This window comes from Hyla sarda, chromosome 10, assembly GCF_029499605.1.
Source record: "Hyla sarda isolate aHylSar1 chromosome 10, aHylSar1.hap1, whole genome shotgun sequence".
In the NCBI taxonomy this organism is placed as follows: Eukaryota; Metazoa; Chordata; class Amphibia; order Anura; family Hylidae; genus Hyla; species Hyla sarda.
The window spans coordinates 21375188-21393478 of record NC_079198.1 but is presented as its reverse complement, the minus strand read 5'-3'; the positions used below and the strand labels follow the sequence as shown (position 1 = coordinate 21393478).

The following is an 18291-nucleotide window of genomic DNA, read 5'->3' as shown; positions in this document are numbered from 1 at the left end:
TGGTAAATTCCTTGGTAAAATAAGTATTTGGTCACCTACAAACAAGCAAGATTTCTGGCTCTCACAGACCTGTAACTTCTTCTTTAAAGGGGTTCTCCGGTGCTTAAACATCTTATCCCCTATCCAAAGGATAGGGGATAAGATGCCTGATCGCGGGAGTCCCGCCGCTGGGGACCCCCGTGATTTTGCACGCGGCACCCCGTTTATGCGGGTCTGATTACCAGCGACCACAGGGCCGGCGGCGTGTGATGTCACGCCTCCGCCCACATGTGACGCCACGCTCCGCCCCTCAATGCAAGCCTATGGGAGGGGGCGTGACAACCATCACGTCCCCTCCCGCAGGCTTGCATTGAGGGGCGGAGCGTGACGTCACACGGGGGCGGAGGCGTGACGTCACACGCCGCCGGCCCTGTGGTCGCTGGTAATCAGACCCGCACAAACGGGGTGCCGCGTGCAAAATCACGGGGGTCCCCAGCGGCGGGACTCCCGCGATCAAGCATCTTATCCCCTATCCTTTGGATAGGGGATAAGATGTCTAAGCACCGGAGAATCCTTTTAAGAGTGTCCTCTGTCCTCCACTTGTTACCTGTATTAATGGCCCCTGTTTGAACTTGTTATCAGTATAAAAGACACTTGTCCACAACCTCAAACAGTCACACTCCAAACTCCACTATGACCAAGACCAAAGAGCTGTCGAAGGACACCAGAAACAAAATTGTAGACCTGCACCAGGCTGGGAAGACTGAATCTGCAATAGGCAAGCAGCTTGGTGTGAAGAAATCAACTGTGGGAGCAATTATTAGAAGATGGAAGACCTACAAAACCACTGATAATCTCCCTCGATCTGGGGCTCCACACAAGATCTCACCCCATGGTGTCAAAATGATCACAAGTGAGCAAAAATCCAAGAACCACATGGGGGGACCTAGTGAATGACCTGCAGAGAGCGGGGACCAAAGAAACAAAGGCTACATCAGTAACACACTACGCCGCCAGGGACTCAAATCATGCAGAGCCAGACGTGTCCCCCTGCTTAAGCCAGTACATGTCCTTGCCCGTCTGAAGTTTGCTAGAGAGCATTTGGATTATCCAGAACAGTATTGGGAGAATGCCATATGGTCAGATGAAACCAAAGTAGAACTTTTTGGCAAAAACTCAGCTCGTCGTGTTTGGAGGAGAAAGAATGCTGAGTTGAATCCAAAGAACACCATACCTACTGTGAAGCATGGGGGTGGAAACATCATGCTTTGGGGCTGTTTTTCAGCAAGGGGACCAGGGGACCGTGTAAAGGAAATAATGAATGGTGCCATGTATTGTGAGATTTTGTGTGAAAACTTCCTTCCATCAGCAAGGGCATTGATGTTGAAACGTGGCTGGGTCTTTCAGCAGGACAATGATCCCAAACATACCGCCCGGGCAACAAAGGAGTGGCTTTGTAAGAAGCATTTCAAGGTTCTGGAGTGGCCTAGCCAGTCTCCAGATCTCAACCCCATAGGAAACCTTTGGAGGGAGTTGAAAGTCCGTGTTGCCCAGCGACAGCCCCAAAACATTACTGCTCTAGAGGAGATCTGCATGGAGGAATGGGCCAAAATACCAGCAACAGTGTGTGAAAACCTTATGAAGACAGAAAACGTTTGACCTCTGTCATTGCCAACAAAGAGTATATAACAAAGTATTGAGATGAACTTTTGTTATTGACTAAATACTAATTTTCCACCATAATTTGCAAATAAATTATGTAAACATCAGACAATTTGATTTTATGGATTTTTTTCTCATTATGTCTCTCATAGTTGAGGTATACCCAGAAACAGCGCTATTCATGTCCTCAGGTTGTGTGTGGTATTGCAGCTTGGCTCCATTCACTTAAAAGAAACTGAGCTGCAATATCGCACACAACCTGAGTACAGATGTGGTGCTGACTTTAGAAATTAGCTCTATTTTTCTAACCCCGGACGTTAACACGTGTGTATTTTTGCTTTGTCTTTAATGGGCATCAAAATCTGCTGAAGCAAATCTGCAGCAGATCTTCAGCAGAAAATATGCATGTGTGAACACACCCTTAAAGAAGTACTCCACTGCTCAGCGTTGGGAACAAACTGTTCCGAACGCTGGAGCTGGCGCCGGGAGCTCGTGACATCATAGCCCCGCCCACATCGTGAGCTCCCATTGCCGGCTCCAGCATTTGGAACAGTTTGTTAGAAACGCTGAGCAGCGGAGTACCCCTTTAAAGAGGTTCTTTGCCCATATCATGCACACTCACCAACACTAGTCCTACAGCACCATCTGTCTTATTCCAACAATGCAAAAAGAGACGGGCACCACCTACAACAGTACACCTCTGGGTGCAAACTAGTTGTTCCAGCACAGCTGTTTCTATGTGTTTTATTACCGTAACTGGGTCATGTGTTGACCAGCATGGAGGAAGTGGTCAGTCCTAGGTCAGCTGACTTCCTGTGAAATTCTGCAGGACATTATTATCTATAGATCGCTTCTGCTAGCTCTCATGTCATTTTTTACAGTGATTTGGAAGATTACAGCAAAAATGCGGTAAATAAAAAGGTGTAAAAAATGCAGTAACATTTTTACATGTGAACACAGCCTAAAGCCTAAAATGCACTTTACTATTATAATTATTAATAATAATAAGAATAAGAATATTAATAAAAATGAAATGCATAAAAACTGCGCATAATGTGAACTGACCTTTTAAAGGGGTACTCCGCTGCTCAGCGTTTGGAATAAAACTGTTCCGCACGCTGGAGCCGGCCCCGGGAGCTCGTGACGTCATAGCCCCGCCCCCTCATGATGTCATGCCCCACCCCCTCAATGCAAATCTATGGTTGTATCACCACCGGTCACTTTAATTAAATATCTTGTGGCTATGCCATTCGCGTTAAATCCTGGGAAACCCCCTGCGTTAAAGGGGTACTCCGCTGCTCAGCGTTTGGAACAAACTTGCATTGAGGTCACGCCCCACCCCCTCAATGCAAGTCTGTGGGAGGGGGCGTGACAGCTTTCACGCCCCCCCTCCCATAGACTTGCATTGAGGGGGCAGGGCGTAACGTCACGAGGGGACGGGCTATGACGTCACGAGCTCCCGGCACCGGCTCCAGCGTTTGGAACAGTTTGTTCCAAACGCTGAGCAGTGGAGTACCCCTTTAAAGGGGTACTCCACCCCTAGACATCTTTTCCCCTATCCAAAGGTATTATCTACATTATATTAAAAGTTTTTAACGACAGGTACACTTTAAGGTTTTGTAAGTGCCATCGCCCACCTTCAGTAATGCCGCCCTCTTTCCTGTGTTTCCTTGTAGTTTGTGAGGATTGCCGGTTGTACTTCAGAGACTCCTGCCCACAACACGGAGCGCCAACTTTTATCTCGGACACTCCGGTTCCCGATAACGTACCATCTCGCGCTTTACTTTCACTACCAGAAGGACTGGTGGTCAAGGAAAGATCTCAAGGAGGCTTTGGCGTTTGTTGCACAATTCCCATCATTCCCCGGGGCTGCATCTTCGGCCCATACCAAGGGGACATATTAGTGGATAGGAGCGAATGTACCGTCTACTCCTGGGCGGTATGGGTTCTTCTTCTTACCTGGTTATTTATACTGTTGTTTCTTAAGGAACATCCATCTATATCTCGCAAATAATGGAGACCCTAATACGAAAGGTCCCTCTGCCCATTTTAGACCAGTATTAAAATTTATATAAAAGAAATATAAATAATTATTTAATTCATTATTTAAAAAAAAAAGAGACTTAATATATTTATATAGAAAATAATAAAATGCCGCGATCTCTAGCTTATGTTTTGCAAAAGGGAATGTCATCAGTCTTATTTGAGAAGTAGTGATGTCTGATGTCATCACTGGTATTTATTAAAGGGGTATTCCAGGAAAAAAAACTTTATATATATATATATATATATATATATATATATATATATATATATATATAATATTTTTTTTTTATATCAACTGGCATCAGAAAGTTAAACATATATGTAAATTACTTCTATTAGAGAATCTTAATCCTTCCAATAATTATCAGCTGCTGAAGTTGAGTTGTTCTTTTCTGTCTGGCAACAGTGCTCTCTGCTGACATCTCTGCTTGTTTTGGGAAGTGCACAGAATAGAAGAGGTTTGCTATGGGGATTTGCTTCTACTATGGACAGTTCCCGAGACAGGTGTCATAAGAAAGCACTTAGACAGAAAAGAACAACTCCACTTCAGCAGCTCATAGGTACTGAAAGGATTAAGATTTTTTAATAGACGTAATTTACATAATGTATATAAAAAAAAGTTTTTTCCTGTACAACCCCCTTAGGGTACGTTCAGATGAGCGGATTTTAGTAGCGTATTCCGCTGCGGATCCGCCGCTGAAGGACCCGCCGCTGAAGGTCCTCCTATATGGTGGCTTTACATGTGCCTGCTCGGAGCGGCAATACACCGCTACGAGCAGACACACTGCGATGTGCTAGTTGCCGCGCGCTTGCGCAGTATACTCGCACATTGCGGCAGCTCATTGAGCAGCTCATATTACTACCACAAATTACATCCAAAACGTTGAGATTGATGATGTCATTAACACTATTTGGAAAGTAGTGATGTCATCACCTTTGTTTGGAGGGTGGTGACATCTATAAAGAACAATGGGGGGTATTTAGAAAACCTTTTACTCTATTGTTTTGGCTGTAATTTGTCTCTATTTTGTGGTGTAGTTGTTTTTTGCGACCATGTATTGCACCAAACCAAATAGAACATTTTTTACAAAGTGACGTTGGAAGTCGTGATTTCAGTTGATATTAGGAATATATGATTTGAGACTTTTCAGTTTGTTGCATATTTTGGCGCAACTATGCTTATTGAGGGTCAATTCTACACCAGCCATCAGTTGGCTTAGAGACTGACTGTGGACAGCATTATTAAAAAGTCGCACATTTGGCGCACAAGTTAAAAAGTTGCGCAAAAAGTCACAGGGAAATGTGATCAGCACCAGATTAATTACATGCCCTGCCTCATGTAACAAATTTGGTGCAGGCACACAGTTTCCACCGCGTGAATTAAAGGGGTACTCCGGTGGAAAACTCTTTTTAAATCAACTGGTGCCAGAAAGTTAAACAGATTTTTTAATTACTTCTATTAAAATAATCTTAATCCTTCCAGTACTTATTAGATGCTGAATACTACTGAAGAAATTATTTTCTTTTTGGAACACAGAGCTCTCTGCTGACATCTCTGTCCATTTTAAGAACTGTCCAGAGTAGGAGAAAATCCCCATAGAAAACATATGCTGCTCTGGACAGTTCCTAAAATGGACAGAGATGTCAGCAGAGAGCACTGTGCTTGTGATGTCAGCAGAGAGCTCTGTGTTCCAAAAAGAAAAGAATTTCCTCTGTAGTATTCAGCAGCTAATAAGTACTGGAAGGATTAAGATTATTTAATAGAAGTAATTTAAAAATCTGTTTAACTTTCTGGTACCAGTTGATTTAAAAACAAAAAACAAAAACAAAAACATTTCACCAGAGTACCCCTTTAATGGAGTAAAAAGACGTTCTCCACCTCCACTTTTCATGAATACCCCCAATGTGTGTAGAGAACGGTGAGATGATGCAACCTGACACATAATGTCCCGTGAAGATGACAGAATCCAGATCTACAGCAAAACACGTCTGGAATGTATCTTTGCTGTGCAGGAATTTTTTTTTCTAACACATTGTTCTTATTATTGCTCATGCAGATTAGAGACAATGGATCCTATTTTTATATTGATGCCAGTGATGACTCCAAAAGCAGCTGGATGAGGTAAGTCCTGACATAGGAGACGTAACTGATATATATACAGAGTACAGACCAAAAGTTTGGACACACCTCATTCAAAGAGTTTTCTTTATTTTCATGACTATGAAAATTGTAGATTCACACTGAAGGCATCAAAACTATGAATTAACACGTGATTAGAGAGCAGGTCAATGTCACAGAGTTCTAGCAGCAGACACATCTCTAGGACAACTGTTAAGAGGAGACTGTGTGAGGCCTTCATGGTAGAATATCTGCTAGGAAACCACTGCTAAGGACAGGCAACAAGCAGAAGAGTCTTGTTTGGGCTAAAGAACACAAGGAATGGACATTAGACCAGTGGAAATCTGTGCTTTGGTCTGATGAGTCCAAATGTGAGATCTTTGGTTCCAACCACCGTGTCTTTGTGCGACGTAGAAAAGGTGAACGGATGGACTCTACATGCCTGGTTCCCACCGTGAAGCATGGAGGAGGAGGTGTGATGGTGTGGAGGAGGAGGTGTGATGGTGTGGAGGAGGAGGTGTGATGGTGTGGAGGAGGAGGTGTGATGGTGTGTGTGTGTGGGGGGGGGGGGGCTTTGCTGGTGACACTGTTAGAGATTTAATCAAAATTGAAGGCATACTGAACCAGCATGTCTACCACAGCATCTTGCAGCGGCTGCTATTCCATCCGGTTTGCGTTTAGTTGGACCATCATTTCTTTTTCAACAGGACAATGACCCCAAACACCTCCAGGCTGTGTAAGGGCTATTTGACCAAGAAGGAGAGTGATGGGGTGCTGCGCCAGATGACCTGGCCTCCACAGTCACCGGACCTGAACCCAATCCAGATGGTTTGGGGTGAGCTGGACCGCAGGGTGAAGGCAAAAAGGGCCAACAAGTGCTAAGCATCATGGGAACTCCTTCAAGACTGTTGGAAGACCATTTCAGGTGACTACCTCTTCAAGCTCATCAAGAGAATGCCGAGAGTGTGCAAAGCAGTAATCAAAGCAAAAGAAAGAACCTAGAATATGACAGATTTTCAGTTGTTTCAGACTTTTTTGTTATGTATATAATTCCACATGTGTTAATTCATAGTTTTGATGCCTTCAGTGTGAATCTACAATTTTCATAGTCATGAAACTAAGGAAAACTCTTTGAATGAGAAGGTGTGTCCAAGGTCTGTACTGTGTATGTATGTATGTATATATATATATGTATGTTCTATAAGGAAGCATGAAATCCTATAGTATTCCCCATCATGGCTCACACCTATTAGGGCTATGGCACACCGGAAAACTACTACTTTCCTGACAAGAAAGGTGAAAAATAAACTTTAGGAAGCTCTATATAACATTCCTATTATGGGGCATTGAGGGCAGAATGATGCGGGAGGGGGGGGGGGGCTGGGCTATTTTATTTTATTTAAAGCATATAATGCATTGTAACCACAACTTTTGTGGCATATGGCGATTCTGTTGTAATTTCATTGTCACTCTGTCTCTTAGGGTACATTCCTACACGGCGTATTTGCTGCGTATTTGCTGCTGCGTATTTTATTTTCTCTGTTGAAGTCAATGGGTAGGAAAATACGCAGCACCAAATACGCAGCAAATACGCAGCAAAATACGCCGTGTGGGAACGTACCCTTACTCTTATATTAGTCGGCGTATGTAACATTGTAACATTTATGTGATCTCCTCTCCCCAGGTATGTGGCCTGTGCATCAACAGAAGATGAACACAACCTGACAGTGTTTCAGTATCGCGGAAAAATCTACTATCGAGCTTGTCAGCCTATTCCTTCAGGCACAGAGCTGCTGGTGTGGATTGGGGAGGAGTATGCGAGGACCCTTGGACTCAAGTTAGGTAAACTTTACTGCATTGTCATCATGATGCTGGTAACTCAAGGAACAGATGGACGTCTAAGAGAAAATCATTATATAGATTGCGGCTTATCTGCATGTTAACACATTTGGCAGATCCATCATACAGTACCTTGAACCCCCACCTAATGGCATTTCCACATGTTTAGGCGGCCAGCACTACACTTGCCCAATCTGGGAAAAATAGGGAAGGATGTCGCACAGCACTCTCACTGCATGCCAGCTCCCTCTCTGAGAGCAGCACCAGCCCGCAGTGGAGAGATACAGTGTGTGATTGGCTCAGACTACACACCTCCCAGCTCTCAGCATGGAGCATGACTCCTGAGTGCAGGGCAGAAACCGCAGGGTCTGTGTCTCTCAGAAGGGTGGGGGCTACTTTTAGAGTCTATTCACACGTACAGTATTCTGCGCAGATTTGATGTGCAGGATTTAAAGGGTACCTCTCATCAAAAAAACTTTTGATATATTATAGATTAATGTATGCGGAATAACTTTACAATTGCATGTTATTAAAAAATATGCTTCTTTCTATTTCATTTTCCACTTTGAAGAAATGACCACTAGGGGTCTCCCCACCAGTCCTGGCAGCAAGCATTTCAGACTCATGCTGGAGTCCTAAACACTACGAGCTGCCAGTCTGCTTTGTTCACAAAGGAGAACAATCAGAGCTGCCAGCCTGCTTTGTTCACAGCCTGTTTGGCTGTGAACAAAGCAGGCTGGCAGCTCTGAGTGTTTAGGACTCCAGCATGAGTCAGAAATGCTTGCTGACAGGACTGATCGGGAAAAATACAATAGAAAGAAGCATATTTTTCATTAACATGCTATTGGAAAGTTATTCAACATTCATTAATCTAAAATATATCAAAAGTTTATTTGATGAGAGGTGCCCTTTAAAGTTGTGCTCAGTCATTGAGTTTACATTGAAATCTGCAGCAGAAAATCCTGTGCATCAAATCTGCGCAGAATACTGTACATGTGAATAGACCCTTAGGGAGGGATTTGCTAATGATTGATATTTAGACAATTAAATAGGTTGGTGAGAGGGAAAGGATGGGCTACAGGTTTAGTTCCCTGGAGTACCCCTTTAAGAACAGAAAACTCTCTATAAACACTTTTGCAACCATTTTTTCTATTGTTTCAATGCATTAAAAAAAATGTCTGACCGCTCTGTATCTGCAGCACCGATACACAATTATATGGGGGGTATTTATCAATTTTGCCTGTTGACAGTTTCTTTTTACCCTTTTTTTTTTCACTTCGGTTTTCGTGGACATGCACCAAATTTATCATTTGGTGCACGTTGTTAGTAATTTTGGCTCAAATGTTGAAATCAGCCGTTCACAGCGCCTTTTACATAGAACTTACCCCCACAGAGGACGCGTATTTTACCCTGTAGAGCAGCCATATTGGAGTCCCTCCTGCAGTATATCAGCAAGCGATGAGTTATTTTCTTTTGTGGGGTTTATATAATATATCATGTGAAATGGATTTTATTTTCAACTTGAGTATTTTTTTTTTTTGTTACCTTAGTGCAGTGGTCTTCAACCTGCGGACCTCCAGATGTTGCAAAACTACAATTCCCAGCATGTCCGGGCATGCTGGGAGTTTTAGTTTTGCAACATCTGGAGGTCCGCAGGTTGGAGACCACTGCTTTAGTGCTTTACCTTTCCTGAACCTGTGCGGCCATGTCCAATGCTGGCTCAACGGAGGGTGAAGGTTCCTCAGAGACAACTATGTCGCAGGATAGTATTGAGCAGCCCTAGAGGCGTCGCTGCTTTCACAAAAAAAATGTTTTAATGTATTTTGACGCCTTTACATTTTCTGACATTGCTAAGTGTGTTTTCCATGTGCAGAATTTCTTGGCGGGGATTTGCGCCATAAAAACGGGATTTGCGCCAAAGATAGATTGGCTCAAATGATGAATTACTGACTCAAGTTAAAATCACACACAGGACCGTGTGATTTTGAGAAAGTTGTCAAAATGACAGTGGAGAAGGTGCGCCAAACTTTGGCACAAAAAGACACTGCGCCAAAGTATTGCACCAATAAAAAAAAACACATAAATCCTTTGATAAATACCCCCTATGTCTCTGGTTATATGCTGCAAAGACATCATGTGTAGTATAATGCTTCAGTCATGTTACTTTAGTTAAAGGGGTAGTCCAGTGGTGAAAAACTTATCCCCTATCCTAAGGATAGGGGATAAGTTTGAGATCGCGGGGGGTCCGACCGCTGGGGCCCCCTGCAATCTCTCTGTACGGGGCCCCGGCTCTCCGCCGAGATAGCGGGTGTCGACCCCCGCACGAGGCGGCGGCCGACACGCCCCCTCAATACATCTCAATGGCAGAGCCGGAGATTGCCGAAGGCAGCGCTCCGGCTCTGCCATAGAGTTGTATTGAGGGGGCGTGTCGGCCGCCGCCTTGTGCGGAGGTCGACACGCCCCCTTCCCGCGGGCTGTCGGGGCTCCGTACAGGAGATCGCGGGGGGCCCCAGCGGTCGGACACCCCGCGATCTGCAACTTATCCCCTATCCTTAGGATAGGGGATAAGTTGCTCACCACTGAGTCACCACTGGACTACTCCTTTAATCGCTTCCTCTCCTACTATCTAAAGAGGTGGTGGAGTAACACATGACTGCAGGACCAGACATCTGCATAGTAGCTGCAAACTTGAAATGGTGGGAGTTTTGCATAGTTACTTTAAGGGGTACTCCGCCCCTAGACATCTTATCGCCTGTCCAAAGGACAGGGGATAAGATGTCTGATCGCTGGGGTCCCGCCGCTGGGAACCCCTGCAATCTCTCCTGCAGCACCTCCGGCTCCATGCAGCAGATGACACAGGGTGCTGCAAGAGAGATTGTGGGGGTCCCCAGTGGAGGGACCCCCCGCGATCAGACATCTTATCCCCTAACCTTTGGATAGAGGATAAGATGTCTAGGGACAGAGTACCCCTTTTAATATGTTATTGTTTTACTAAAAGCCACCTAATAAGTCCAAACTATGATGTACCTGAATTTTGCAGATTGTATTTGCAAATTTGCATGGGCAGAATCCACAGTGGACTACAGTACAGTGCATATGGAGGAGACTTTACAGATCTCATCTACATGCTGCAGAGATATTATGCACAGATATATAAGCCTTTATAGTTGAGTATTAGCACAGAATTTTACTACTGTCAATGTAGCAGTGTTTTTACAGGGGCTTTGCGGTAAGATTCGCAGTGTAAATTTTCCATCACATTTGAATTCAGCTCTAGGTGGCCTCAGTATTGTTTTTTTTTTTTTTACATAAGGCATCACTGACATTGTTCTTGTTTTGTGTCCTCAGGTGAGCATTTTAAGTACGAGTTTGGCGAGAAGGAACTTCTAATGAAGCTTTTCCAAGACCTGCATCTGAAGACCATCGATTCTTTGCCGAATCACATATCACCTCGAAGTCAGTATGTGTGCAATGACATAGTCAACCCCTTAATACAGTCACACAAACAGAATTACCCAATAAACAACATAGGGCATTCTTCATCTGGCTTCCAACTGCTTGAGGGAACTCAGAACTTGGTAAGCCTTGGCCGAGCCCAGAGCCGTTATTGGACTTTCTTTGGCTTTCAAGGTGACGCCTATGGTCGTATTATTGATAAAACTAAGATTATCTGCAAATTGTGTGGTGTTAGACTTTCCTACAGTGGAAACACTACTAACTTGAGACAGCATCTTATTTATAAGCATAGGCGAGAGTACAATGAATTAGTGGGAACCCAAGGAGCAGTTGTGGAGCCCCAAAAGAACATTGATTCTGCCTCTCCACGGGAGCTGCCATCGAGGGCAGTAGTGACTCCTACTGTGGGGAGAACAACCAAAGCTGTGGCAGATTTTATTGTCCGTGACCTCATGCCGGTCGAAATCATTGAAGGAGAAGGGTTTGTGCAAATGCTGTCCATTCTGGATCCAAATTATAAGTTACCAGCAGCCTCTTTTTTGGCTCATACAATCCTTCAGGAGATGCACCTTCAGTCCAAGATGAAGGTGATGGAACTGGTAAAAAATCTACAAGAGTGCTCTGTCAGTCTTGACCTATGGAAACACAGTGGCTCTTTGTCCTACCTCACACTCACTATCCACTATGTCAATGAAGCTTTTGAGTCCAAGAATATGGTGCTAACCAGTAGGGTTGTTTCAGAAGACCTTTCTGAAGAAAGCCTGAAATTTGTTCTTCAGGATGTTTCCGATGAATGGGGAATACGAGAGAACACGTTTTACGCAGTAGGGCTCTGCAGTCCCTCTGTTAAAATAGCGGCTTCGAAGGTCGGATGGAAGTCTCTTCCATGTGTCGGTCAGGTGCTGAAAAATTGCATTGAGGCTATCCTCCAGCACCACACTATACAGACCACATTGGATAGGTTCCGAAGATTGATAGCCACTATTTTCTCTTCGGCAGCTCAGAATGAGGAGTTAACCACTCATGGGCCTGTCTTGAAGGTTCATTTAAAAATGTTCCTACGGGACGGTACCAAATGGTACAGTATCTACACCTTGTTGCAGAGCATTGTGGACCATTCTAAGTTTTTCAAAGGTCTAATAGAGACTTTGAATGAAGAAGGTATATCTCTGCAGCCGGAAGACTGGTCAATACTCCAGGATGTCGTAGACATCCTCAAACCGCTATCGATTGCTACCTCAACCTTTACCAAAGATCATTTTGCTGGATTGTCACTGGTGAAGCCAGTCATAACCAGCCTGTTGTATAAGCACTTGGCCCCTAATGAATGGGATTCTGAGTTTTCCAAAAACATCAAAAAGGCCATCCATGAAGAGTTGAGTTTTAGGTATTCTGATTCCGAAGTCAATCAGGTCCTCAACTTGGCGTGTGCCTTGGACCCCCGTTTCCGTGGCCTTGATTTTCTCAGCCAACCAGACCGGGTAGAGACCCTTCACTTGCTGAAGCTTGAGGCTTCCAGTCTGGCAAAGATACAGACTCCAGAGCCAATATGTGTTACACCTGAGCCCCAGAATTCAAGACCTTCATCCAAAAAACTCAAGCAGGACTCCGGCATAGAGTTTCTTTTGGGCGACTTGTGTAACGTAAGAAATGCTTCAACTAGCACAGTAAATCAGCAGGCGGAGCAGGAGATCAGCAGCTTCCAGACAAGTGAGGCTTCTTCCTTATGCCAGGACCCATTACAGTGGTGGAGGATGCACCATACCCAATACCCTCTTTTGGCAAAGGCAGCCCGTAAACTGCTGGCTATCCCTGCCACTTCTGTACCCACAAACTGGTTGTTCACAGATGCCGGCCTGGCTGTTTACCGGAAACGTTCTGCTTTGACTGCAGAACATGTCGATATGCTAGTCTTTCTCAATGGCAATAGGTTACTACTTTAAGCCTTTGTTGGTTGGTCCTTCACGTTTGTGCCTCTCCCGCTCCTATCATAGCCACCCTTTGCAAGTGGCTCGACTTATATCCTCCAGGTCTGATCTAGTGCTTCCACTACTTTCCTAAAAGAGGACAAGCTAAGAAACCTTGATCTACACAAGTATCTGTAGCGTATGTGCCAGTACATTACTGAGCCGAAAAAAGGACTATTTCACTGCTGATTATTATTTTTTATTATGTTAGGGTAGTGCCTATTACACTTGGTTCAGCTCTCCTCCTCCTAATAGTTTTTTAAAGGGTTGTCCAGTGAAAACACTATTGTCCCCAATCCACAGGACAAGGGATAAGAAGCTGATTGGTGGGGGGTCCCACCACTAGAATCACCTGCGATCTCCCAAATAGGACCCCGCCTCTCAGTGAGAAGTGCACGTTATAGACTGCACACGCTCCATTCATTTCTATGGAAGCGCCGGGGATGCTGAGTGCTGTTCTGTGGATAGTTCTGTCCTGTGGATAAGGGGATAAGAGAGTTTGTACTAGACAATTCCTTTAAGGGTATATTCAAAATACGCTGCAAATTTTGTGCAGACTTTTCCAGTTAGCTTCAATAGGAAAATTAAAAACATTCGACAAATGAGCATCATGTCTGCAGCCTATACACGACATGTGAACATACCCTATATGTAGCATACAGTCCAGTTCCTTTTCATGACAGTATTGTAATAATTGCAGAAATTTACCTATCGAAACCCCCCCTCTTCCTTTTGGGGACATTTTTCCACAATCCGAAAATCATAGGTAATAATATGAGAATTTAATAGAATTTCAATTAAAGGGTACCTCTCATCAAATAAACTTTTGACATATTTTAGATTAATGAATGTTGAATAACTTTCCAATAGCATGTTAATGAAAAATATGCTTCTTTCTATTGTATTTTTCCCGATCAGTCCTGTAAGCAAGCATTTCTGACTCATGCTGGAGTCCTAAACACTCAGAGCTGCCAGCCTGCTTTGTTCACAGTCAAACAGACTGTGAACAAAGCAGGCTGGCAGCTCTGAGTGTTCTTCTTTGTGAACAAAGCAGACTGGCAGCTCGTAGTGTTTAGGACTCCAGCATGAGTCTGAAATGCTTGCTGCCAGGACTGGTAGGGAGACCCCTAGTGGTCATTTCTTCAAAGTGGAAAATTAAATAGAAAGAAGCTTATTTTATAATAACACGCAATTGTAAAGTTATTCTGCATACATTAATCTATAATATATCAAAAGTTTTTTTGATGAGAGGTACCCTTTAAGTGGCATAAAGTAGAGGTTTAAATTTTGCTGAAATTATATATATTAAACAAATATACACACACATATATACACACGGTATTTACCCCGCCCCATCATCATGTGACCAGTGGGCGCTGCTTCTCTCCTCTCCCCCCCCCCCCCCCGGTTTATCAGCCCAGCTCAGCCCAGCGCTGCACTGCCCCCCACGTCTGGGGATTAACCATTTGTCACCCGTGAGCGCTGCTTTCCCCCCCCCCACCAAATAATTATCAGCCACTGCGCTGTACTGTACTATCCTGTGCCCGGGCTGCAGAACTAAACAAAATAAACTTTCTCACCTTCCTACGTTCCCCCATTAACGGCCTCACGGTCCAGCGATGAGAGCCTCATGCTGCTTCCTGGGGATGGGAACGTCACAGAACCGTCAGCGTATCACCGGGCGCAGCGATGTCCCGCCTTGGCCGGTGATAGGCTGAGCGCACTGTCATGTAAGAAGCCATCCAGCTCCTTACATGACTATCACCGGCCGATGCAGGACATTACTGCGGCCGGGGATACGCTGACGGCTCTGTGACGTTCCCATCCCCAGGAAGCAGCAAGAGCAGCGGAGGGACCGTGAGGCCGGTAACGGGGGAACGTAGGAAGGTGAGAAAGTTTATTTTGTTTATTATTGCAGCCCCGGCACAGGATCGTACAGTACAGCGCAGCGGCTGATATATATTTGGGGGGGGGAGAGAGAAGCAGCGCTCGCGGGTCACATATGATTAGTCCCTCGATGTGGGGGACAGCGCAGCGCTGGGCTGATAATTCATTGGGGGGGGGGGAGAGAAGCAGCGCCCGCGGGTCACATATGATTAGTTGCCCGATGTGGGGACAGCGCGCTTTAGGCTGATAATTCATTAATTCGAGGGGGGGGGGGGGGGCGGGGGTTTGGGTCCCAACCAGTACTGCGGTATAGGAAAAATTCATATCGTGCAGGAAAAAAATGTCAGTATCCGGTATGAACCGGTATACCGCCCAGCCCTATATATATATATATCTATCTATCTATCTATCTATCTATATATATATATATATATATATATATATATATATATATATAATAATATAAAGTTTCAAGGTGAACATCACCTATCCATATATGCCCTTTGGTTTTAGGATGGAATACTGAGGTCTAAGAGCAGCGTTCCCAAACCCTGCGGCTCTCTGGTTGTTACAAAACTACAACTCCCATCGTGCAGGTTGGGGAACACTTTTATAGAGCTCAAAATCCAAGAGCAGAGAGCTGCTGCAAAGACCAGTCCCTTTTAAGCTTTATTTTACAGGCAACCATTTTGAATAGCAGAGTAGGTTGTATTCCATACATTTGATGACCTACAGGTGAAACTCCAAAAATTAGAATATCGTGCAAAAGTCCATTGTATTTCATTAATGCAACTTAAAAGGAAAGGAAGCATGAAGTGCTCCAAAATCTCCTGGTAGACGGATGCGTTCACCCCGGACTTAATGAAGCACAGTGACCAACACCAGCATATGGCCCCCCAAATCATATGAGGATATGGCCCCCCAAATCATATGAGGATATGGCCCCCCAAATCATATAATTTATTGGGGATTTGGGGTTTTCATGAGCTGTAACCATAATCATCACAATTATGACAAATCATGGCTTGATCTATCTTGCTTTGCATGTAATGAGTCTTTCTCATATATTAGTTTCACCTTTTAGGCTGCATTACTAAAATAAATGAGCTTTGCACGATATTCTAATTTTTCGAGTTTCACCTGTGTATCCGTTTTGCTTCATGGGGTGTTGTGATAGGTGCATAGGATCAAGCAAATAAGTAAGAGTTTTTTCTTTCCCTGCAGTTGCAGTGCCGCGGATGAGCACATGGGGGCAGAATTTGAGCAGTCACTATTATAACACTGTTGTTTTGCATGCCTTAGTGGTCTTCAAACTGTGGACCTCCAGATGTTTCAAATCTACAACATTGGCTGTTTGGGTATGCTGGGAGTGGTAGTTTTGCAACAGCTGTAGGTCCACAGTTTAGAGACCTAGGTTCTATACCAGTGTTTCCCAACCAGGGTGCTCAAAAGCTGTTGCAAAACTACAACTCCCAGCATGCCCGGACAGCCAAAGGCTGTCCGGGCATGCTGGGTGTTGTAGTTTTGCTACAACTGGAGGCACCCTGGTAGAGAAACTACACAACCACAACTAATGCTTTTCATATAGTCAATCACTATTTGATATTACTTTTAATATTGTGGTAGAGGGTGTGAGAAGTAGGGCAGATGGAATTACCCTAGGGGCAGATGGCATTAACCCCTTTGTATTCGTGACGCCAGGGCGTGGTTTATCCTCAATACGATCCTAAGGTATACCGATGGATCCTGGGCTAGGCACGGGGGCAATAATGAATCTGACGCCAAGTTGCGGACAACGGTAGCTTTACTGAGTGACAGATGGTAAAGTCTATACAGTTCAGCCAGGGCCACGGAGGTGACCAGTGACTTCAGAGACCTTAAGGGCTTGCTGGGACTTGCAGTGGTTTTGGACAATTTAGTGCAGGCCACGTTGACTTGACAATAGATGACAGTGACTGACTTGACTTGACTGGAGACAGACTTTAGCTTACTTGCAGGATTGTAGCTTGTGGCTGCAGACTTGACTTGAGGCTCCTATGACTCCAGACTCTTAGGCTCGACTGCATCTCAGTAAAGACTCAGGAACTAAGAAAGAGAAGAGACTCCTCCCAGGGCTTTTATGGGGGAGACTCTGGTGGGGTCCCATTGGTCACCCTTAAGTCACCTGGTCACTGATACCTCCTGGGTAACAATCACATGACAAATGGGGATCACATGTTAACCTTTCTTAAAGATACAACATTCTAATAAACACAACATAGGGGATAATATACAATTACAGTAGAACTGATGCAGGGGGGCCCCAGGGGACACTGCAGGGAGGCTGCCTGACAGGACAGTAAGGGTACGGGGTAACAACTACCATACTGGGCCACCACAATATGGTACCCTAATACCTTAATGGAGTCACCGTTGTTCTCATCATGAATATTTGCTGCATATGTAACCAATTTTAGTCAAAGATGGCGTTCACTTGCGGGGGTTATAAAACTACTGAAACGCGTCGGTGCTACTAAGGATGCTATACAGCATCTAGACCGTAACATGGAGGGACAACATATAAAATAAGTAATGAACTGCTGCTTTAAGTAATAAACTACAGCAACCGAATTGCCCCCCTCCAAAATGAGCTAAAACTACAACAGAACATCTCTCTAGTAATGCTGATATAGTTTGGACATTTCTGAGCAGAACGTGATGTTCATAGTGCTGGAGCCCACACAGCTCCGTAGTAGTTGAATAAATGTACTGTTCATGTAAGTGTTCTTCTGTGTAACCCTGACTTATATTTATAGTGCGGTTGCACTGGTTGGCATTCATTGCCCCTACCACTGTACATTCTGTGCCCTGTAAGACGACGTTCTAAACCCATCATTTATATTTGTCTAAGCCGAGATACAATGTGGCAAAGAACCAAAGAGTTTCCGTTTGGTTTACTCAAGTGCTATGGGAATTTATGATGAGAGCAGTATGATATATAGGACAACCTAGGGGATGTGTCTGGCTTCTGCTCTGGTCAGTCTTGTAGCATATAGGGGAAAAAAGTAAAAAAAATAAAAAATAAACCTAGATGAGAGGGGGTTTTCAGGGTGATGGTCCTAGCCTTGAAGCGCTCACAGAGCAGCCAAGTGGGGTTGTGCTGTAGCACCGGGCAACTATAGATATGGAGGGGTACTCCACCCCTAGACATCTTATCCCCTATCCAAGGGATAGGGGATAAGATGTCTGATTGCGGGGGTCCCACTGCTGGGGACCCTCGCCATCTCGGCTGCGGCAGCCCAGACATCCAGTGCACGGAGCGAACTTTGCTCCATGCCGGATGACTGGCAATGTGGG

General features: G+C 44.6%; 1 protein-coding gene across 1 annotated transcript in view; it reads left to right on the top strand.

The window, feature by feature from the left end:
* LOC130294414 (E3 SUMO-protein ligase ZBED1-like) overlaps positions 1–13827 on the top strand; it is a 30593-nt gene extending 16766 nt beyond the window's left edge. Inside the window, exons 3-6 of the mRNA XM_056544146.1 lie at positions 3318–3580; positions 5745–5809; positions 7491–7648; positions 10994–13827. Of these exons, the coding sequence (XP_056400121.1) occupies positions 3318–3580; positions 5745–5809; positions 7491–7648; positions 10994–13044 (2537 nt within the window). The 3' untranslated portion in view covers positions 13045–13827. The remainder of the gene's footprint in view (positions 1–3317; positions 3581–5744; positions 5810–7490; positions 7649–10993) is intronic.
* Positions 13828–18291: the final 4464 nt, after the last annotated feature.